Source organism: Mustelus asterias, unplaced genomic scaffold (genome assembly GCF_964213995.1).
Source record: "Mustelus asterias unplaced genomic scaffold, sMusAst1.hap1.1 HAP1_SCAFFOLD_2864, whole genome shotgun sequence".
Classification (NCBI taxonomy): Eukaryota; Metazoa; Chordata; class Chondrichthyes; order Carcharhiniformes; family Triakidae; genus Mustelus; species Mustelus asterias.
This window is the reverse complement of record NW_027592809.1, coordinates 5,084-27,500: the sequence shown is the minus strand read 5'-3', so window position 1 is coordinate 27,500 and position 22,417 is coordinate 5,084. Positions and strand designations below refer to the sequence as shown.

The following is a 22,417-nucleotide window of genomic DNA, read 5'->3' as shown; positions in this document are numbered from 1 at the left end:
CAGGGGGAGCGACCCCGAGAGAGAGAGGGAATAGTAATCACAGCGCAGGGGGAGCGACCCCGAGAGAGAGGGAATAGTGATCACAGCGCAGGGGGAGCAACCCCGAGAGAGAGGGAATAGTGATCACAGCGCAGGGGGAGCAACCCCGAGAGAGAGGGAATAGTGATCACAGCAGTCAGGGGGAGCGACCCCGAGAGAGAGGGAGGGAATAGTGATCACAGCGCAGGGGGAGCGACCCCGAGAGAGAGGGAATAGTGATCACAGCGCAGAGGGAGCGACCCCGAGAGAGAGGGAATAGTGATCACAGCGCAGGGGGAGCGACCCCGAGAGAGAGGGAATAGTGATCACAGTGCAGGGGGAGCAACCCCGAGAGAGAGGGAATAGTGATCACAGCGCAGGGGGAGCGACCCCGAAAGAGAGGGAATAGTGATCACAGCGCAGGGGGAGCGACTCCGAGAGAGAGGGAATAGGGATCACAGCGCAGGGGGAGCGACCCCGAGAGAGAGAGAGGGAATAGTGATCACAGCGAAGGGGGAGCGACCCCGAGAGAGAGAGAGGGAATAGTGATCACAGCGCAGGGGGAGCGACCCCGAGAGAAAGGAAATAGTGATCACAGCGCAGGGGGAGCGACCCCGAGAGAGAGAGAGGGAATAGTGATCACAGCGCAGGGGGAGCGACCCCGAGAGAGAGGGAATAGTGATCACAGCGCAGGGGGAGTGACCCCGAGAGAGAGGGAATAGTGATCACAGCGCAGGGGGAGCGACGCCGAGAGAGAGGGAATAGTGATCACAGCGCAGGGGGAGCAACCCCGAGAGAGAGGGAATAGTGATCACAGCGCAGGGGGAGCGACCCCGAGAGAGAGGGAATAGTGATCACAGCGCAGGGGGAGCGACCCCGAGAGAGAGAGAGGGAATAGTGATCACAGCGCAGGGGGAGCGACCCCGAGAGAGAGGGAATAGTGATCACAGCGCAGGGGGAGCGACCCCGAGAGAGAGAGAGGGAATAGTGATCACAGCGCAGGGGGAGCGACCCCGAGAGAGAGGGAATAGTGATCACAGCGCAGGGGGAGTGACCCCGAGAGAGAGGGAATAGTGATCACAGCGCAGGGGGAGCGACCCCGAGAGAGAGAGAATAGTGATCACAGCGCAGGGAGCAGCGACCCCGAGAGAGAGGGAATAGTGATCACAGCGCAGGGGGAGCAACCCCGAGAGAGAGAGAGGGAATAGTGATCACAGCGCAGTGGGAGCAACCCCGAGAGAGAGGGAATAGTAATCACAGCGCAGGGGGAGCGACCCCGAGAGAGAGGGAATAGTGATCACAGCGCAGGGGGAGCGACCCCGAGAGAGAGGGAATAGTGATCACAGCGCAGGGGGAGCAACCCCGAGAGAGAGGGAATAGTGATCACAGCAGTCAGGGGGAGCGACCCCGCGAGAGAGGGAGGGAATAGTGATGACAGCGCAGGGGGAGCGACCCCGAGAGAGAGGGAATAGTGATCACAGCGCAGAGGGAGCGCCCCCGAGAGAGAGGGAATAGTGATCACAGCGCAGGGGGAGCGACCACGAGAGAGAGGGAATAGTGATCACAGTGCAGAGGGAGCGCCCCCGAGAGAGAGGGAATAGTGATCACAGCGCAGGGGGAGCGACCACGAGAGAGAGGGAATAGTGATCACAGTGCAGGGGGAGCAACCCCGAGAGAGAGGGAATAGTGATCACAGCGCAGAGGGAGCGCCCCCGAGAGAGAGGGAATAGTGATCACAGCGCAGGGGGAGCGACCACGAGAGAGAGGGAATAGTGATCACAGCGCAGAGGGAGCGCCCCCGAGAGAGAGGGAATAGTGATCACAGCGCAGGGGGAGCGACCACGAGAGAGAGGGAATAGTGATCACAGTGCAGGGGGAGCAACCCCGAGAGAGAGGGAATAGTGATCACAGCGCAGGGGGAGCGACCCCGAGAGAGAGGGAATAGTGATCACAGCGCAGGGGGAGCGACTCCGAGAGAGAGGGAATAGGGATCACAGCGCAGGGGGAGCGACCCCGAGAGAGAGAGAGGGAATAGTGATCACAGCGCAGGGGGAGCGACCCCGAGAGAGAGAGAGGGAATAGTGATCACAGCGCAGGGGGAGCGACCCCGAGAGAAAGGAAATAGTGATCACAGCGCAGGGGGAGCGACCCCGAGAGAGAGAGAGGGAATAGTGATCACAGCGCAGGGGGAGCGACCCCGAGAGAGAGGGAATAGTGATCACAGCGCAGGGGGAGTGACCCCGAGAGAGAGGGAATAGTGATCACAGCGCAGGGGGAGCGACGCCGAGAGAGAGGGAATAGTGATCACAGCGCAGGGGGAGCAACCCCGAGAGAGAGGGAATAGTGATCACAGCGCAGGGGGAGCGACCCCGAGAGAGAGGGAATAGTGATCACAGCGCAGGGGGAGCGACCCCGAGAGAGAGAGAGGGAATAGTGATCACAGCGCAGGGGGAGCGACCCCGAGAGAGAGGGAATAGTGATCACAGCGCAGGGGGAGCGACCCCGATAGAGAGAGGGAATAGTGATCACAGCGCAGGGGGAGCGACCCCGAGAGAGAGAGAGGGAATAGTGATCACAGCAGTCAGGGGGAGCGATAGTGATCACAGCGCAGGGGGAGCAACCCCGAGAGAGAGAGGGAATAGTGATCACAGCGCAGGGGGAGCAACCCCGAGAGAGAGAGGGAATAGTGATCACAGCGGAGGGGGAGCGACCCCGAGAGAGAGGGAATAGTGATCACAGCGCAGGGGGAGCGACCCTGAGAGAGAGAGGGAATAGTGATCACAGCGCAGGGGGAGCGACCCCAAGAGAGAGGGAATAGTGATCACAGCGCAGGGGGAGCGACCCCGAGAGAGAGAGAGGGAATAGTGATCACAGCGCAGGGGGAGCGACCCCGAGAGAGAGAGAGGGAATAGTGATCACAGCGCAGGGGGAGCGACCCCGAGAGAGAGAGAGGGAATAGTGATCACAGCGCAGGGGGAGCGACCCCGAGAGAGAGAGAGGGAATAGTGATCACAGCGCAGGGGGAGCGACCCCGAGAGAGAGAGGGAATAGTGATCACAGCGGAGGGGGAGCGACCCCGAGAGAGAGGGAATAGTGATCACAGCGCAGGGAGCAGCGACCCCGAGAGAGAGGGAATAGTGATCACAGCGGAGGGGGAGCAACCCCGAGAGAGAGAGGGAATAGTGATCACAGCGCAGGTGGAGCGACCCCGAGAGAGAGAGGGAATAGTGATCACAGCGGAGGGGGAGCGACCCCGAGAGAGAGGGAATAGTGATCACAGCGCAGGGGGAGCGACCCCGAGAGAGGGAATAGTGATCACAGCGGAGGGGGAGCGACCCCGAGAGAGAGGGAATAGTGATCACAGCGCAGGGGGAGCGACCCCGAGAGAGAGAGGGAATAGTGATCACAGCGCAGGGGGAGCAACCCCGAGAGAGAGAGGGAATAGTGATCACAGCGCAGGGGGAGCGACCCCGAGAGAGAGGGAATAGTGATCACAGCGCAGGGAGCAGCGACCCCGAGAGAGAGGGAATAGTGATCACAGCGCAGGGGGAGCGACCCCGAGAGAGAGAGGGAATAGTGATCACAGCGCAGGGGGAGTGACCCCAAGAGAGAGGGAATAGTGATCACAGCGCAGGGAGCAGCGACCCCGAGAGAGAGGGAATAGTGATCACAGCGCAGGGGGAGCAACCCCGAGAGAGAGAGGGAATAGTGATCACAGCGCAGGGGGAGCGACCCCGAGAGAGAGGGAATAGTGATCACAGCGCAGGGGGAGCGACCCCGAGAGAGAGGGAATAGTGATCACAGCGCAGGGGGAGCGACCCCGAGAGAGAGGGAATAGTGATCACAGCGCAGGGGGAGCGACCCCGAGAGAGAGGGAATAGTGATCACAGCGCAGGGGGAGCGACCCCGAGAGAGAGGGAATAGTGATCACAGCGCAGGGGGAGCAACCCCGAGAGAGAGGGAATAGTGATCACAGCGCAGGGGGAGCGACCCCGAGAGAGAGAGAGGGAATAGTGATCACAGCGCAAGGGGAGCGACCCCGAGAGAGAGAGGGAATAGTGATCACAGCGCAGGGGGAGCGACCCCGAGAGAGAGGGAATAGTGATCACAGCGCAGGGGGAGCAACCCCGAGAGAGAGAGGGAATAGTGATCACAGAGCAGGGGGAGCGACCCCGAGAGAGAGGGAATAGTGATCACAGCGCAGGGGGAGCGACCCCGAGAGAGAGGGAATAGTGATCACAGCGCAGGGGGAGCGACCCCGAGAGAGAGGGAATAGTGATCACAGCGCAGGGAGCAGCAACCCCGAGAGAGAGGGAATAGTGATCACAGCGCAGGGGGAGCGACCCCGAGAGAGAGAGGGAATAGTGATCACAGCGCAGGGGGAGCGACCCCGAGAGAGAGGGAATAGTGATCACAGCGCAGGGGGAGCGACCCCGAGAGAGAGAGGGAATAGTGATCACAGCGCAGGGGGAGCGACCCCGAGAGAGAGAGGGAATAGTGATCACAGTGCAGGGGGAGCAACCCCGAGAGAGAGAGAATAGTGATCACAGCGCAGGGGGAGCGACCCCGAGAGAGGGAGAATAGTGATCACAGCGCAGGGGGAGCGACCCCGAGAGAGAGGGAATAGTGATCACAGCACAGGGGGAGCGACCCCGAGAGAGAGAGAATAGTGATCACAGCGCAGGGGGAGCGACCCCGAGAGAGAGAGAATAGTGATCACAGCGCAGGGGGAGCGACCCCGAGAGAGAGGGAATAGTGATCACAGCGCAGGGGGAGCGACCCCGAGAGAGAGGGAATAGTGATCACAGCGCAGGGGGAGCGACCCCGAGAGAGAGGGAATAGTGATCACAGCGCAGGGAGCAGCGACCCCGAGAGAGAGGGAATAGTGATCACAGCGCAGGGGGAGTGACCCCAAGAGAGAGGGAATAGTGATCACAGCGCAGGGGGAGCAACCCCGAGAGAGAGAGGGAATAGTGATCACAGCGCAGGGGGAGCGACCCCGAGAGAGAGGGAATAGTGATCACAGCACAGGGAGCAGCTAGAGAGAGAGGAAAGAGTGATCACAGCGCAGGGAGCAGCTAGAGAGAGAGGAAAGAGTGATCACAGCACAGGGAGCAGCGAGAGAGCGAGGAAAGAGTGATCACAGCGCAGGGAGCAGCTAGAGAGAGAGGAAAGAGTGATCACAGCGCAGGGAGCAGCGAGAGAGCGAGGAAAGAGTGATCACAGCGCAGGGAGCAGCTAGAGAGAGAGGAAAGAGTGATCACAGCGCAGGGAGCAGCTAGAGAGAGAGGAAAGAGTGATCACAGCGCAGGGAGCAGCTAGACAGAGAGGAAAGAGTGATCACAGCGCAGGGAGCAGCTAGAGAGAGAGGAAAGAGTGATCACAGCGCAGGGAGCAGCTAGAGAGAGAGGAAAGAGTGATCACAGCACAGGGAGCACAGCTGGAGAGAGAGGAAAGAGTGATCACAGCGCAGGGAGCAGCTAGAGAGAGAGGAAAGAGTGATCACAGCGCAGGGAGCAGCTAGAGAGAGAGGAAAGAGTGATCACAGCACAGGGAGCACAGCTAGAGAGAGAGGAAAGAGTGATCACAGCGCAGGGAGCAGCGAGAGAGCGAGGAAAGAGTGATCACAGCACAGGGAGCAGCGAGAGAGAGAGGAAAGAGTGATCACAGCGCAGGGAGCAGCTAGAGAGAGAGGAAAGAGTGATCACAGCGCAGGGAGCAGCGAGAGAGCGAGGAAAGAGTGATCACAGCACAGGGAGCAGCGAGAGAGAGAGGAAAGAGTGATCACAGCGCAGGGAGCAGCGAGAGAGAGAGGAAAAAGTGATCACAGCACAGGGAGCACAGCTAGAGAGAGAGGAAAGAGTGATCACAGCACAGGGAGCAGTGCTAGAGAGAGAGGAAAGAGTGATCACAGCCCAGGGAGCAGCTAGAGAGAGAGGAAAGAGTGATCACAGCGCAGGGAGCAGCTACAGAGAGAGAGGAAAGAGTGATCACAGCACAGGGAGAGCAGCGAGAGAGAGAGGAAAGAGTGATCGCAGCACAGGGAGCAGCTAGAGAGAGAGGAAAGAGTGATCAAAGCACAGGGAGCAGCTAGAGAGAGAGGAAAGAGTGATCACAGCACAGGGTGCAGCGAGAGAGAGAGGAAAGAGTGATCACAGCGCAGGGAGCGCAGCGAGAGAGAGAGGAAAGAGTGATCACAGCACAGGGAGCAGCTAAAGAGAGAGGAAAGAGTGATCACAGCACAGGGAGCAGCTAAAGAGAGAGGAAAGAGTGATCACAGCACAGGGAGCAGCGAGAGAGAGAGGAAAGAGTGATCACAGCGCAGGGAGCAGCTAGAGAGAGACGAAAGAGTGATCACAGCGCAGGGAGCAGCTAGAGAGAGAGGAAAGAGTGATCACAGCGCAGGGAGCACAGCTAGAGAGAGAGGAAAGAGTGATCACAGCACAGGGAGCATTAGAGAGAGGAAAGAGTGATCACAGTGCAGGGAGCAGCTAGAGAGAGAGGAAAGAGTGATCACAGTGCAGGGAGCAGCTAGAGAGAGAGGGAATAGTGATCACAGCGCAGGGAGCACAGCTTGAGAGAGAGGAAAGAGTGATCACAGCGCAGGGGGAGCAGCTAGAGAGAGAGGAAAGAGTGATCACAGCACAGGGAGCACAGCTAGAGAGAGAGGAAAGAGTGATCACAGCACAGGGAGCAGCTAGAGAGAGAGGAAAGAGTGATCACAGCGCAGGGGGAGCAGCTAGAGAGAGAGGAAAGAGTGATCACAGCACAGGGAGCACAGCTAGAGAGAGAGGAAAGAGTGATCACAGCACAGGGAGCACAGCTAGAGAGAGAGGAAAGAGTGATCACAGCACAGGGGGAGCAGCTAGAGAGAGAGTAAAGAGTGATCACAGCGCAGGGGGAGCAGCTAGAGAGAGTGGAAAGAGTGATCACAGTGCAGGGAGCAGCTAGAGAGTGAGGAAAGAGTGATCACAGCACAGGGAGCAGCTAGAGAGAGAGGAAAGAGTGATCACAGCGCAGGGAGCAGCTAGAGAGAGAGAAAAGAGTGATCACAGCGCAGGGAGCAGCTAGAGAGAGAGGAAAGAGTGATCACAGCGCAGGGAGCAGCTAGAGAGAGAGGAAAGAGTGATCACAGCACTGAGAGCAGCTAGAGAGAGAGGAAAGAGTGATCACAGCACAGGGAGCAGCGAGAGAGAGAGGAAAGAGTGATCACAGCACAGGGAGCACAGCTAGAGAGAGAGGAAAGAGTGATCACAGCGCAGGGAGCAGCTAGAGAGAGAGGAAAGAGTGATCACAGCGCAGGGAGCACAGCTAGAGAGAGAGGAAAGAGTGATCACAGCACAGGGAGCACAGCTAGAGAGAGAGGAAAGAGTGATCACAGAACAGGGAGCACAGCTAGAGAGAGAGAGGAAAGAGTGATCACAGTGCAGGGAGCAGCTAGAGAGAGAGGAAAGAGTGATCACAGCGCAGGGAGCAGCTAGAGAGAGAGGAAAGAGTGATCACAGCGCAGGGAGCAGCGAGAGAGAGAGGAAAGAGTGATCACAGCACAGGGAGCTGCGAGAGAGAGAGGAAAGAGTGATCACAGCACAGGGAGCAGCTAGAGAGAGAGGAAAGAGTGATCACAGCACAGGGAGCAGCTAGAGAGAGAGGAAAGAGTGATCACAGCGCAGGGAGAGCAGCTAGAGAGAGAGGAAAGAGTGATCACAGCGCAGGGAGCAGCTAGAGAGAGAGAGAGGAAAGAGTGATCACAGCGCAGGGGTTGCAGCTGGCGAGAAAGGAAAGAGTGATCACAGCACAGGGGGAGCGGTCGATAATACTCACCAGGCCTTGACTGTAGTAGCCTGGGACGTAGAGTTCACATATTTGAACCAAGCACCAGAAAGCATCCTGTGAGAGAGAGAAATGAGAGGCGGGGGGCACTTATTGAGCTGGAGAGATGCACTGAGCGAGATCGGAGTTCTTTCGCCCTGTATGCAACCTTCCAATCGCAAAATATTCAGCCACAGTCACTCAGAGCTCCTCAAATCCCGCAACCTCCACCTTACCCACTTTCTCTCCTTATTCCTCACTCCAGTTTATCCACCAGTGTATCACGGGATGTGGGTGTCGCTGGCTGGGCCAGCAGTTATTACCCATTCCTTGTTGCCCCTTGAGGGGGTGGTGGGTGAGCCGCCATCTTCAACCCGCTGCTGTCCCGTGTGGTGTAGGTACACCCACAGTGCTGTTAGGGAGGGAGTTCTCGGATTGTTATTGGACATCAGTCAGTCCCCGTGTGGTGTAGGTACACCCACAGTGCTGTTAGAGAGTGAGTTCCAGGATTATTATTGGACATCAGTCAGTCCGTGTGGTGTAGGTACACCCACAGTGCTGTTAGGGAGGGAGTTCCAGGATTGTTATTGGACATCAGTCAGTCCCCGTGTGGTGTAGGTACACCCACAGTGCTGTTAGAGAGTGAGTTCCAGGATTATTATTGGACATCAGTCAGTCCGTGTGGTGTAGGTACACCCACAGTGCTGTTAGGGAGGGAGTTCCAGGATTGTTATTGGACATCAGTCAGTCCCCGTGTGGTGTCGGTACACCCACAGTGCTGTTAGGGAGGGAGTTCCAGGATTGTTATTGGACATCAGTCAGTCCCAGTGTGGGGTAGGTCCACCCACAGTGCTGTTAGGGAGGGAGTTCCAGGATTGTTATTGGACATCAGTCAATCCCCGCGTGGTGTAGGTACATCCACAGTGCTGTTAGGGAGGGAGTTCCAGGATTGTTATTGGACATCAGTCAGTCCCCGTGTGGTGTAGGTGCACCCACAGTGCTGTTAGGGAGGGAGTTCCAGGATTTGGACCCAGCGACAGTGAAGGAACGGCCGATATATTTCCAAGTCGGGATGGTGAGTGACTCGGAGGGGAGCCTCCAGGTGGGGGTGTTCCCAGGTATCTGCTGCCCTTGTCCTTCTAGATGGTAGAGGTGGTGGGTTTGGAAGGTGCTGCCGAAGGAGCCTCAGGATCTTACTATCCCTACAGTGCAGAAGGAGGCCATTCGGCCCATTGAGTTTCCACCAAAACAATCCCACCCATGCCGCACCCCCGTAATCCCAAATATTTACCCTATTAATCCGCCTGACACCACGGTTAATTTAGCACGGCCAATCCACCCAAACCCACACGTCTTTCAGACTGTGGGAGGAAACCGGAGCACCCGGAGGAAACCCACGCAGACACGGGGAGAACGTGCAGACTCCGCACAGACAGTGACCCGAGCCGGGAATCGAACCCGGGTCCCTGGCGCTGTGAGGCAGCAGCGCTAACCCACTGTGCCACCTTGTCGGCCTGCAGTGAGTTCCACAGGGCAGTTTCTGTATGGTGCACACGGCTCTTCCACCTTCTTCCGTCGGGAAAAAGATACAAAAGTCTGAGGTCACGGACCGACCGACTCAAGAACAGCTTCTTCCCTGCTGCTGTCAGACTTTTGAATGGACCTACCTCGCATTAAGCTGATCTTTCTCTACACCCTAGCTATGACTGTAACACTACATTCTACACCCTCTCCTTTCCTTCTCTATGAACAGTATGCTTTGTCTGTATAGCGCGCAAGAAACAATACTTTTCATTGTATCCCAATACAGAGTCAGAGAGGTTTACAGCATGGAAACAGGCCCTTCGGCCCAACTTGTCCATGCCGCCTTTTTTTTAACCCCTAAGCTAGTCCCAATTGCCTGCATTTGGCCCATATCCCTCTATACCCATCTTACCCATGTAACTGTCTAATTGCTTTTTAAAAGACAAAATTGTACCCACCTCTACTACTACCTCTGGCAGCTCGTTCCAGACACTCACCACCCTCTGTGTGAAACAACTGCCCCTCTGGACACTTTTGTATCTCTCCCCTCTCACCTTAAACCTGTGCCCTCTAGTTTTAGACTCCCCTACCTTTGGGAAAAGATATTGACTATCTAGCTGATCTGTGCCCCTCATTATTTTATAGACCTCTATAAGATCACCCCTCAGCCTCCTACACTCCAGAGAAAATAGTCCCAGTCTATCCAGCCTCTCCTTATAACCCAAACCATCAAGACCCGGTAGCATCCTAGTAAATCTTTTCTGCACTCTTTCTAGTTTAATAATATCCTTTCTATAATAGGGTGACCAGAACTGTACACAGTATTCCAAGTGTGGCCTTACCAATGTCTTGTACAACTTCAACAAGACGTCTCAACTCCTGTATTCAATGTTCTGACCAATGAAACCAAGCATGCCGAATGCCTTCTTCACCACTCTGTCCACCTGTGACTCCACTTTCAAGGAGCTATGAACATGTACCCCTAGATCTCTTTGTTCTGTACCTCTCCCCAGCGTCCTACCATTAACTGAGTAAGACCTGCCCTGGTTCAATCGACCAAAATGCACCACCTCGCATTTATCTAAATTAAACTCCATCTGCCATTCGTCAGCCCACTGGCCCAATTGATCAAGATCCCGTTGCAATTGGAGATAACTTTCTTCACTGTCCACTATGCCACCAATCTTGGTGTCATCTGCAAACTTACTAACCATGCCCCCTATATTCTCATCCAAATCATTAATATAAATGACAGATAACAGTGGGCCCAGCACTGATCCCTGAGGCACACCGCTGGTCACAGGCCTCCAGTTTGAAAAACAACTCTCTACAACCACCCTCTGGCTTCTGTCAAGAACCTCCATGCGGTACCTTGTCAAAGGCCTTGCTAAAGTCCATGTAGACAGCATCAACTGCACTGCCCTCATCTACCTTCTTGGTTACCCCTTCAAAAAACTCAATCAAATTTGTGAGACATGATTTTCCACTCACAAAGCCATGCTGACTGTCCCTAATCAGTCCTTGCGTCTCTAAATGCCTGTAGATCCAGTCTCTCAAAATACCTTCCAACAATTTACCCACCACAGATGTGAGGCTCACTGGCCTGTAGTTCCCAGGCTTTTCCCTGCAGCCCTTTTTAAACAAAGGCACAACATTTGCCACTCTCCAATCTTCAGGCACCTCACCCGTGACTATCGATGATTCAAATATCTCGGCTGGGGGACCCACAATTTCCTCCCTAGCCTCCCACAATGTCCTGGGATATTCTTCATCAGGTCCCGGGGATTTATCTACCTTGATCCGCTTTAAGACTTCCAGCACCTCCTTCTCTGTAATATGTACACTCCTCAAGACATCACTATTTATTTCCCCAAGTTCCCTAACATCCATGCTTCTCTCAACAGTAAATACTGATGAGAAATATTCATTTCGGATCTCACCCATCTCTTGTGGATCCACACATAGATGACCTTGTTGATCCTTTCGAGGCCCTACTCTCTCCCTTGTTACTCTTTTGCCCTTTATGTATTTGTAGAAGCTTTTTGGATTCTCCTTTGCCTTATCTGCCAAAACAATCTCGTGTCCCCTTTTTGCCCTCCTGATTTCTCTCTTAACTCTACTCCTACACCCCCTATACTCTTCAAGGGATCCACTTGATCCCAGCTGCCTATGCACGTCATGTGCCTCTTTCGTCTTCTTGACCAGGGCCTCAATATCCCGAGTCATCCAGGGTTCCCGACTTCTGCCAGCCTTGCCCTTCACTCTAAGAGGAATGTGTTTACCCTGAACCCTGGTTAACACACTTTTGAAAGCCTCCCACTTACCAGACGTCCCTTTGCCTTCCCACAGACTCCCCCAATTAACTGTTGAAAGTTCCTGCCTGAAACCATCAAAATTGGCCTTGCCCCAATTTAGAATTTTAACTTTTGGACCAGACCTATCATTCTCCATTGCTATCTTAAAACTAATGGAATAATGGTCACTGGTCCCAAAGTGATCCCTCACCAACACTTCTGTCACCTGCCCTTCCTTATTCCCCAAGAGGAGGTCACGTTTTGCCCCCTCTCTAGTCGGGCCGTCCACATACTGAATGAGAAATTCCTCCTGAATACACTCAACAAATTTCTCTCCATCCAACCCTCTAATACTATGGCTGTCCCAGTCAATGTTGGGAAAGTTAAAATCCCCTACTATTACTGTTATGGTGGAATTAAAGTGATGGACACAAAATGGTTACCTGGGAAGGGACATTAACAGGCATTGGCTTTTAGCACAGACAGTTACACAGAGTTAAAACCTGCAGTATCTGCATTGCTGCAGGAAGCTGGTCAGAGCTTGAGGCACTTTAGATAAGAGCAGACCCAGATCAATGAGTCTGATAATAAGGTCAGCCACAGATGGCGACAAAAATACATAAATGCAACAAGATCAGCCACTGAATGTATAGATCGAAACCAGTCATTGATAGAGGACATAACTGCATAAATGTATCCATTCTATGAACAATGATGTGTTAACTGTCCATGTATGTACCTGTCTGCTTGTAACGATGTGTTAACTATCGATGTCCATATCTGTCTACTCAACTTGTAACGATGTGTTAACGGCTAATGTCCGTACTGCCTATTGTCTAAAAGGTATAAAGATGATCAACTACCATTGTGTAGTTGAGAAGGTCGCTGCCAAGTACTGCGGAGTACCAGTGCTTTCTCCCAAAGCTTTGTCCAAAATAAAACTGTTTTGTCGAAACCTCCAAGTCTGACTCCAAAGTGGTAAATTTCCCACAATTACCACCCTATTTTTCTTGGAGCCATCTGTAATCTCCTTACATATTTGCTCCTCAATTTCCTGCCGATTATTTGGGGGCCTATAGTCCATAAGACTAGAAGACCATAAGACATAGGAGCAGAATGAGGCCACTCGGCCCATCGAGTCTGCTCCGCCATTCAATCATGGCTGATATTTTTCTCATCCCCATTCTCCTGCCTTTTCCCCATAACCCCTGATCCCCTTATTAATCAAGAACCTATCTATCTCTGTCTTAAAGACACTCAATGACCCGGCCTCCTCTGTGACAAAGAGTTCCACAGATTCACCACTCTCTGGCTGAAGAAATTCCTCCTCATCTCCGTTTTAAAAGTTCGTCCCTTTAGCCTGAGGTTGTTGCCCTCAAAGCGAAGTGATTTCCCCCTTCTTATTTCTCAGTTCAAACCATACAGAGTCAGTGGGCGAATCCTCGGTAATATATCCCCTCTCAGTACGGCCATGATGTTTTCCCTAATCAAAGCTGCAACTTCCTCTGACCTTCTGTTCTATATTTCCGGAGTTGAGAGGGTTGGCTTATGAGGAGAGACTGAGTAGACTGGGGCTACACTCATTGGAATTCAGAAGAATGAGGGGAGATCTTACAGAAACATATAAGATTATGAAGGGAATAGGTAAGATAGAAGCAGGGAAGTTGTTTCCACTGGTGGGTGAAACTAGAACTCGGGGGCATGGCCTCAAAATAAGGGGGAGCAGATTTAGGACTGAGTTGAGGAGGAACTTCTTCACACAAAGGGTTGTGAATCTGTGGAATTCCCTGCCCAGTTGAGGCTCCCTCAGTGAATGTTTTTAAGGCAAGGATAGATAGATTTTTGAACAGTGAAGGAATTAAGGGTTATGGTGAGCGGGTGGGTAAGTGGAGCTGAGTCCACAAAAAGATCAGCCATGATCTTATTGAATGGCGGAGCAGGCTCGAGGGGCCAGATGGCCTACTCCTGCTCCTAGTTCTTATGTTCTTATAGCATCTGTACCCGGGAACATTGAGCTGCCAGTCCTGTCCTGCCGTGGCCATGTGACAATAATAAATTAAGTCAAATCAAAGCTTACCTCTGCGGGCATGTGCATCAGGAGCACAGCGGCCACAGGACCCTGAGCCTGACAATATCCCTCCTCACGTTTATACACAGTGTACGCCTTCAGGATGTTGTAGAGATCCTTCTGCCTGTAACAAATACACAGACACTGAACTTAGAGCGTGGAGAATTCAGCCCCTTCTCCAGCCTGTTACACAGGAACAGGAGGAGGCCCCATTCAGCCCCTTCTCCAGCCTGTTACACAGGAACAGGAGGAGGCCCCATTCAGCCCCTTCTCCAGCCTGTTACACAGGAACAGGAGGAGGCCCCATTCAGCCCCTTCTCCAGCCTGTTACACAGGAACAGGAGGAGGCCCCATTCAGCCCCTTCTCCAGCCTGTTACACAGGAACAGGAAGAGGCCCCATTCAGCCCCTTCTCCAGCCTGTTACACAGGAACAGGAGGAGGCCCCATTCAGCCCCTTCTCCAGCCTGTTACACAGGAACAGGAGGAGGCCCCATTCAGCCCCTTCTCCAGCCTGTTACACAGGAACAGGAGGAGGCCATTCAGCCCCTTCTCCAGCCTGTTACACAGGAACAGGAGGAGGCCCCATTCAGCCCCTTCTCCAGCCTGTTACACAGGAACAGGAGGAGGCCATTCAGCCCCTTCTCCAGCCTGTTACACAGGAACAGGAGGAGGCCATTCAGCCCCTTCTCCAGCCTGTTACACAGGAACAGGAGGAGGCTCCATTCAGCCCCTTGCCCAGCCTGTTACACAGGAACAGGAGGAGGCTCCATTCAGCCCCTTCCCCAGCCTGTTACACAGGAACAGGAGGAGGCCATTCAGCCCCTTCTCCAGCCTGTTACACAGGAACAGGAGGAGGCCATTCAGCCCCTTCTCCAGCCTGTTACACAGGAACAGGAGGAGGCTCCATTCAGCCCCTTCTCCAGCCTGTAACACAGGAACAGGAGGAGGCCCCATTCAGCCCCTTCTCCAGCCTGTTACACAGGAACAGGAGGAGGCCCCATTCAGCCCCTTCTCCAGCCTGTTACACAGGAACAGGAGGAGGCCATTCAGCCCCTTCTCCAGCCTGTTACAGAGGAACAGGAGGCCCCATTCAGCCCCTTCTCCAGCCTGTTACACAGGAACAGGAGGAGGAAGTTGAGTGAATTGTGGAGACCCTGGATAACACGACGGTGACAGAATTCTCGAACATCCATCGCTCTCACCCGTTTCCTTCTCGTGACAGGAACATCTCATGGAACGGAAACTGGCGATGTAGATCCTTCTCAATGGCGTCGAGCCACTGCCGGTCGCCCGGGGCTTGGTGTAACTGCTGCAAGGCACAAAACGGGAGGGTGAGTGGGGGGAGAGGGGGAAGAAACTATCAGGAAGCATCATGATCAATCTGCATTTACCAAGCACCTCCACCATCCCAAACCGGTAGTCGAGAACTTCAGGTTTCCAGGTGTCCAGATCACCAACAAACTGTCCTGGTCCCTCCACACCGACACTATAGTTAAGGAAGCCCCACCAACACAAAGAACAAAGAACAGTACAGCACAGGAAACAGGCCCTTCGGCCCTCCAAGCCTGTGCCGCTCCTTGGTCCAACTTGACAATCCATTTGTATCCCTCCATTCCCAGGCTGCTCATGTGACTATCCAGGTCAGTCTTAAACGATGTCAGCGTGCCTGCCTCCACCACCCTACTTGGCAGCGCATTCCAGGCCCCCACCACCCTCTGTGTAAAAAACATCCCTCTGATATCTGAGTTATACTTCGCCCCTCTCACCTTGAGCCCGTGACCCCTCGTGATCGTCACCTCCGACCTGGGAAAAAGCTTCCCACCGTTCACCCTATCTATCCCCTTCATAATGTTGTACACCTCTATTAGACCTCCCCTCATTCTCCATCTTTCCAGGGAGAACACCTCTACTTTCTCAGAAGACGAAGGAAATTTGGCATGTCAGCTACGACTCTCACCAACTTTTACAGATGCTCCATAGAAAGCATTCTTTCTGGTTGTATCACAGCTTGGTCTGGGCTCCTGCTCTGCCCAAGGCTACAAAGGGTCGTGAATGTAGCCCAATCCATCACGCAAACCAGCCTCCCATCCATTGACTCTGTCTACACTTCCCGCTGCCTCGGGAAAAGCAGCCAGCATAATCAAGGACCCCACGCACCCCGGACATTCTCTCTTCCACCTTCTTCCGTCGGGGAAAAATATACAAAAGTCTGAGGTCACGCACCGACCGACTCAAGAACAGCTTCTTCCCTGCTGCTGTCAGACTTTTGAATGGAAATACCTCGCATTAAGTTGATCTTTCTCTACACCCTAGCTATGACTGTAACACTACATTCTGCACCCTCTCCTTTCCTTCTCCCCTCTGTACTCTATGAACGGTATGCTTTGTCAGAATAGTGCGCGATAAAGAATACTTTTCACTGTATCCCAATAAGTGTGACAATGGGGACCTTGTAGAGGGAGCTTTACTCTGTATCTAACCCCGTGCTGTACCTGTCCTGGGAGTGTTTGATGGGGACAGTGTAGAGGGAGCTTTACTCTGTATCTAACCCCGTGCTGTACCTGTCCTGGGAGTGTTTGATGGGGACAGTGTCGAGGGAGCTTTACTCTGTATCTGACCCCGTGCTGTACCTGTCCTGGGAGTGTTTGATGGGGACAGTGCAGAGGGAGCTTTACTCTGTATCTGACCCCGTGCTGTACCTGTCCTGGGAGTGTTTGATGGGGACAGTGTAGAGGGAGCTTTACTCTGTATCTAACCCCGTGCTGTACCTGTCCTGGGAGTGTTTGATGGGGGACAGTGTAGAGGGAGCTTTACTCTGTATCTAACCCTGTGCTGTACCTGTCCTGGGAGTGTTTGATGGGGACAGTGTAGAGGGAGCTTTACTCTGTATCTCACCCCGTGCTGTACCTGTCCTGGGAGTGTTTGATGGGGACAGTGTAGAGGGAGCTTTACTCTGTATCTAACCCCGTGCTGTACCTGTCCTGGGAGTGTTTGATGGGGACAGTGTAGAGGGAGCTTTACTCTGTATCTAACCCCGTGCTGTACCTGTCCTGGGAGTGTTTGATGGGGACAGTGTAGAGGGAGCTTTACTCTGTATCTGACCCCGTGCTGTACCTGTCCTGGGAGTGTTTGATGGGGGACAGTGTAGAGGGAGCTTTACTCTGTAACCCCGTGCTGTACCTGTCCTGGGAGTGTTTGATGGGGGACAGTGTAGAGGGAGCTTTACTCTGTATCTAACCCCGTGCTGTACCTGTCCTGGGAGTGTTTGATGGGGACAGTGTAGAGGGAGCTTTACTCTGTATCTCACCCCGTGCTGTACCTGTCCTGGAAGTGTTTGATGGGGACAGTGTAGAGGGAGCTTTACTCTGTATCTAACCCCGTGCTGTACCTGTCCTGGGAGTGTTTGATGGGGACAGTGTAGAGGGAGCTTTACTCTGTATCTAACCCCGTGCTGTACCTGTCCTGGGAGTGTTTGATGGGGACAGTGTAGAGGGAGCTTTACTCTGTATCTAACCCCGTGCTGTACCTGTCCTGGGAGTGTTTGATGGGGACAGTGTAGAGGGAGCTTTACTCTGTATCTAACCCCGTGCTGTACCTGTCCTGGGAGTGTTTGATGGGGACAGTGTAGAGGGAGCTTTACTCTGTATCTAACCCCGTGCTGTACCTGTCCTGGGAGTGTTTGATGGGGGACAGTGTAGAGGGAGCTTTACTCTGTATCTAACCCCGTGCTGTCCCTGTCCTGGGAGTGTTTGATGGGGACAGTGTAGAGGGAGCTTTACTCTGTATCTAACCCCGTGCTGTACCTGTCCTGGGAGTGTTTGATGGGGACAGTGTAGAGGGAGCTTTACTCTGTATCTAACCAAGTGCTGTACCTGTCCTGGGAGTGTTTGATGGGGACAGTGTAGAGGGAGCTTTACTCTGTATCTAACCCAGTGCTGTACCTGTCCTGGGAGTGTTTGATGGGGACAGTGTAGAGGGAGCTTTACTCTGTATCCAACCCCGTGCTCTTGTGGAATCGTTCCTTACCTCGTAGACCCGTTTATTCTCCTGTTTTTTGATGCTTCCTGCGCACAGCGCTGGCCAGCTGATTGCTCGCACTGAGGCAGGAATGCCCTTTCGACAACGTAACCTCACCTAGGGGTGAAAGGGCAGAGGTCATTAGTGTGGCTGGCTGATCATCGAATTCAATATCCTGATCCCCCCCCTTCCCCCCATATCCCTCGATCCCTTTCGCCCCAAGAGCGATATCTAATTTCTTCCTGAAATCACACAACGTTTTGGCCTCAACTACTTTCTGTGGGAGTGAATTCCACACATTCACCACCCTCTGGGTGAAGAAATTTCTCCCCACCTCAGTCCTAAAAGGTTTACCCCTTATCCTCAAACTCTGACCCCTAGTTCTGGACTCCCCCCACCATCGGGAACATTCTTTCTGAATCTACCCTGTCTAACCCTGTTAGAATTTTATAAGTTTCTATCAGATCCCCTCTCACTCTTCTAAACTCCAGTGAATATAATCCGAACCCACTTAGTCTCTCCTCATATGACAGACCTGCCACCCCAGGAATCAGCCTGGTAAACCTTCGCTGCGCTCCCTCTGTAGCAAGGACATCCTTCCTCAGATAAGGACACCAAAACTGCACACAATACTCCAGGTGTGGCCTCACCAACGCCCTGTACAATTGCAGCAAAACATCCCTATCCCGATACTCCAATCCTCTCGCTATGAAGGCCAACATACCATTCACCTTCTTTACTGCCTGCTGTACCTGCGCGCTTCCTCTCAGCGACTGATGCACGAGGACTCCAAGGTCTCACTGAGTATGATTCTTTTTCAAAGAACAAAGAACAAAGAAAATTACAGCACTGGGACAGGCCCTTCGGCCCTCCAAGCCTGCACCGACCATGCTGCCCCGACTGAACTAAAACCCCCTACCCTTCCGGGGACCATATCCCTCTATTCCCATCCTATTCATGTATTTGTCCAGATGCCCCTTAAAACTCACTATCATAAGAACATAAGAAATAGGAGCAGGAGTAGGCCATCTAGCCCCTCGAGCCTGCCCCGCCATTCAATAAGATCATGGCTGATCTGACGTGGATCAGTACCACTTACCCGCCTGATCCCCATAACCCTTAATTCCCTTACCGATCAGGAATCCATCCATCCGCGCTTTAAACATCGTATCTGCTTCCACTACCTCCCCTAGCAGCGAGTTCCAGGCACCCACCACCCTCTGTGTAAAAAACTTGCCTCGTACATCTCCTTTAAACCTTGCCCCTCGCACCTTAAACCTGTGCCCCCTAGTCATTGACTCTTCCATCCTGGGAAAAAGCTTCTGACTATCCACTCTGTCCATGCCTCTCATAATCTTGTAGACTTCTATCAGGTCGCCCCCTCAACCTCCGTCGTTCCAGTGAGAACAAACCAAGTTTCTCCAACCTCTCCTCATAGCTAATGCCCTCCATACCAGGCAACATCCTGGTAAATCTTTTCTGTACCCTCTCCAAAGCCTCCACATCCTTCTGGTAGTGTGGCGACCAGAATTGAACACTATATTCCAAGTGCGGCCTAACTAAGGTTCTATAAAGCTGCAACATGACTTGCCAATTTTTAAACTCAATACCCCAGCCGATGAAGGCAAGCATGCCGTATGCCTTCTTGACTACCTTCTCCACCTGCGTTGCCACTTTCAGTGACCTGTGTACCTGTACACCCAGATCCCTCTGCCGATCAATACTCTTAAGGGTTGTGCCATTTACTGTATATTTCCTATCAGTATGAGACTGTATTAGACAGAGCATAGTTGTGGAGGGTTGTTTTTAAATCTGGAGGCCTGTGACCAGCGGTGTGCCTCAGGGATCAGTGCTGGGCCCACTGTTATTTGTCATTTATATTAATGATTTGGATGAGAATATAGGAGGCATGGTTAGTAAGTTTGCAGATGACACCAAGATTGGTGGCATAGTGGACAGTGAAGAAAGTTATCTCCAATTGCAACGGGATCTTGATCAATTGGGCCAGTGGGCTGACGAATGGCAGATGGAGTTTAATTTAGACAAATGCGAGGTGATGCATTTTGGTCGATTGAACCAGGGCAGGACTTACTCAGTTAATGGTAGGGCGTTGAGGAGAGTTACAGAACAAAGGGATCTAGGGGTGCATGTTCATAGCTCCTTGAAAGTGGAGTCACAGGTGGACAGAGTGGTGAAGAAGGCATTCGGCATGCTTGGTTTCATCGGTCAGAACATTGAATACAGGAGTTGGGACGTCTTGTTGAAGTTGTACAAGACATTGGTAAGGCCACACTTGGAATACTGTGTACAGTTCTGGTCACCCTATTATAGAAAGGATATTATTAAACTAGAAAGGGTGCAGAAAAGATTTACTAGGATGCTACTGGGACTTGATGGTTTAGGAGAGGCTGGATAGACTGGGACCTTTTTCTCTGGAGCGTAGGAGGCTGAGGGGTGATCTTATAGAGGTCTATAAAATAATGAGGGGCACAGATCAGCGAGATAATCAACATCTTTTCCTGAAGGTAGGGGAGTCTAAAACTAGAGGGCGGAGGTTTAAGGTGAGAGGGGAGAGATATAAAAGTGTCCAGAGGGGCAAGTTTTTCACACAGAGGGTGGTGAGTGTCTGGAACGAGCTGCCAGAGGCAGTAGTAGAGGCGGGTACAATTTTATCTTTTAATAAGCATTTAGATAGTTACATGGGTACGATGGGTATAGAGGGATATGGGCCAAATGTGGGCAATTGGGACTAGCTTAAGGTCTTAAAAAAAAGGGCGGCGTGGACAAGTTGGGCCGAAGGGCCTGTTTCCATGCTGTAAACCTCTCTGACTCTCTGACTGTGGAAGTTCCTACGAAATCCTCCCCTCCCTCTTCTAAACTCCGGTGAATATAATCCTAACTGACTGAGCTGATGGAGCCCGGAGCCCGGACACCGGAGACCGGAGCCCAGAGACAGGAGCTCGGAGACCGGAGCCCGGAGACCGGAGACCGGAGCCCGGAGCCCGGAGACCGGAGACCGGAGACCGGAGACCGGAGCCCGGAGCCCGGAGACCGGAGCCCGGAGACCGGAGCCAGGAGCCCGGAGACCGGAGACTGGAGACCGGAGCCCGCAGACCGGAGACCGGAGCCCGGAGCCCGGAGCCCGGTGACCGGAGCCCGGAGACCGGAGACCGGAGACCGGAGACCGGAGCCCGGAGACCGGAGACCGGAGCCCGGAGCCCGGAGACCGGAGACCGGAGACCGCAGCCCGGAGACCGGAGCCCGGAGACCGCAGCCCGGAGACCGCAGCCCGGAGACCGGAGCCCGGAGACCGGAGCCCGGAGACCGGAGCCCGGAGACCGGAGACCGGAGCCCGGAGCCCGGAGACCGGAGACCGGAGACCGGAGCCCGGAGCCCGGAGCCCGGAGCCCGGAGACCGGAGACCGGAGCCCGGAGACCGGAGACCGGAGACCGGAGACTGGAGCCCGGAGACCGGAGACCGGAGACCGGAGACCGGAGACCGGAGCCCGGAGACCGGAGCCCGGAGACCGGAGCCCGGAGACCGGAGACCGGAGCTGGGAGACCGGAGCCCGGAGACCGGAGCCCGGAGCCCGGAGACCGGAGCCCGGAGCCCGGAGACCGGAGCCCGGAGACCGGAGACCGGAGCCCGGAGACCGGAGACCGGAGCCGGGAGACCGGAGCCCGGAGACCGGAGCCCGCAGACCGGAGCCCGGAGACCGGAGCCCGGAGACCGGAGACCGGAGACCGGAGCTCGGAGACCAGAGCCCGGAGACCGGAGACCGGAGACCGGAGACCGGAGCTCGGAGACCGGAGCCCGGAGACCGGAGCCCGGAGACCGGAGACCGGAGCCCGGAGCCCGGAGACCGGAGACCGGAGCCCGGAGCCCGGAGCCCGGAGCCCGGAGACCGGAGCCCGGAGCCCGGAGACCGGAGCCCGGAGCCCGGAGACCGGAGACCGGAGACCGGAGCCCGGAGCCCGGAGCCCGGAGCCCGGAGCCCGGAGACCGGAGCCCGGAGCCCGGAGACCGGAGCCCGGAGACCGGAGACCGGAGCCCGGAGACCGGAGCCCGGAGCCCGGTGCCTGGAGACCGGAGACCGGAGCCCGGAGACCGGAGCCCGGAGCCCGGAGACCGGAGACCGGAACCCGGAGCCCGGAGAACGGAGCCCGGAGACCGGAGACCGGAGCCCAGAGACAGGAGCCCAGAGACAGGAGCCCGGAGACCGGAGCCCGGAGACCGGAGCCCGGAGACCGGAGCCCGGAGCCCGGAGACCGGAGCCCGGAGCCCAGAATCCGGAGCCCGGAGACCGGAGCCCGGAGCCCGGAGCCCGGAGACCGGAGCCCGGAGCCCGGAGACCGGAGCCCGGAGACCGGAGACCGGAGCCCGGAGACCGGAGCCCGGAGCCGGTCCAGACCGGAGCCCGGAGCCCGGAGACCGGAGCCCGGAGACCGGAGCCCGGAGACCGGAGACCGGAGACCGGAGCCCGGAGCCCGGAGCCCGGAGCCCAGAGACCGGAGCCCGGAGACCGGAGCCCGGAGCCCGGAGCCCAGAATCCGGAGACCGGAGACCGGAGACCGGAGACCGGAGCCCGGAGCCTGGAGCCCGGAGACCGGAGACCGGAGCCCGGAGCCCGGAGCCCGGAGACCGGAGCCCGGAGCCTGGAGCCCGGAAACCGGAGACCGGAGCCC

The 22,417-nt window shown here is 54.8% G+C and overlaps 1 protein-coding gene across 1 annotated transcript in view; it reads right to left on the bottom strand.

The window, feature by feature from the left end:
- LOC144490093 (TBC1 domain family member 10A-like) overlaps positions 1 to 17,857 on the bottom strand; it is a 25,467-nt gene extending 7,610 nt beyond the window's left edge. Inside the window, exons 1-4 of the mRNA XM_078207901.1 lie at positions 17,741 to 17,857; positions 14,917 to 15,023; positions 13,723 to 13,837; positions 7,840 to 7,905 (exon numbers count right to left, since the gene is read on the bottom strand). Of these exons, the coding sequence (XP_078064027.1) occupies positions 7,840 to 7,905; positions 13,723 to 13,837; positions 14,917 to 14,942 (207 nt within the window). The 5' untranslated portion in view covers positions 14,943 to 15,023; positions 17,741 to 17,857. The remainder of the gene's footprint in view (positions 1 to 7,839; positions 7,906 to 13,722; positions 13,838 to 14,916; positions 15,024 to 17,740) is intronic.
- Positions 17,858 to 22,417: the final 4,560 nt, after the last annotated feature.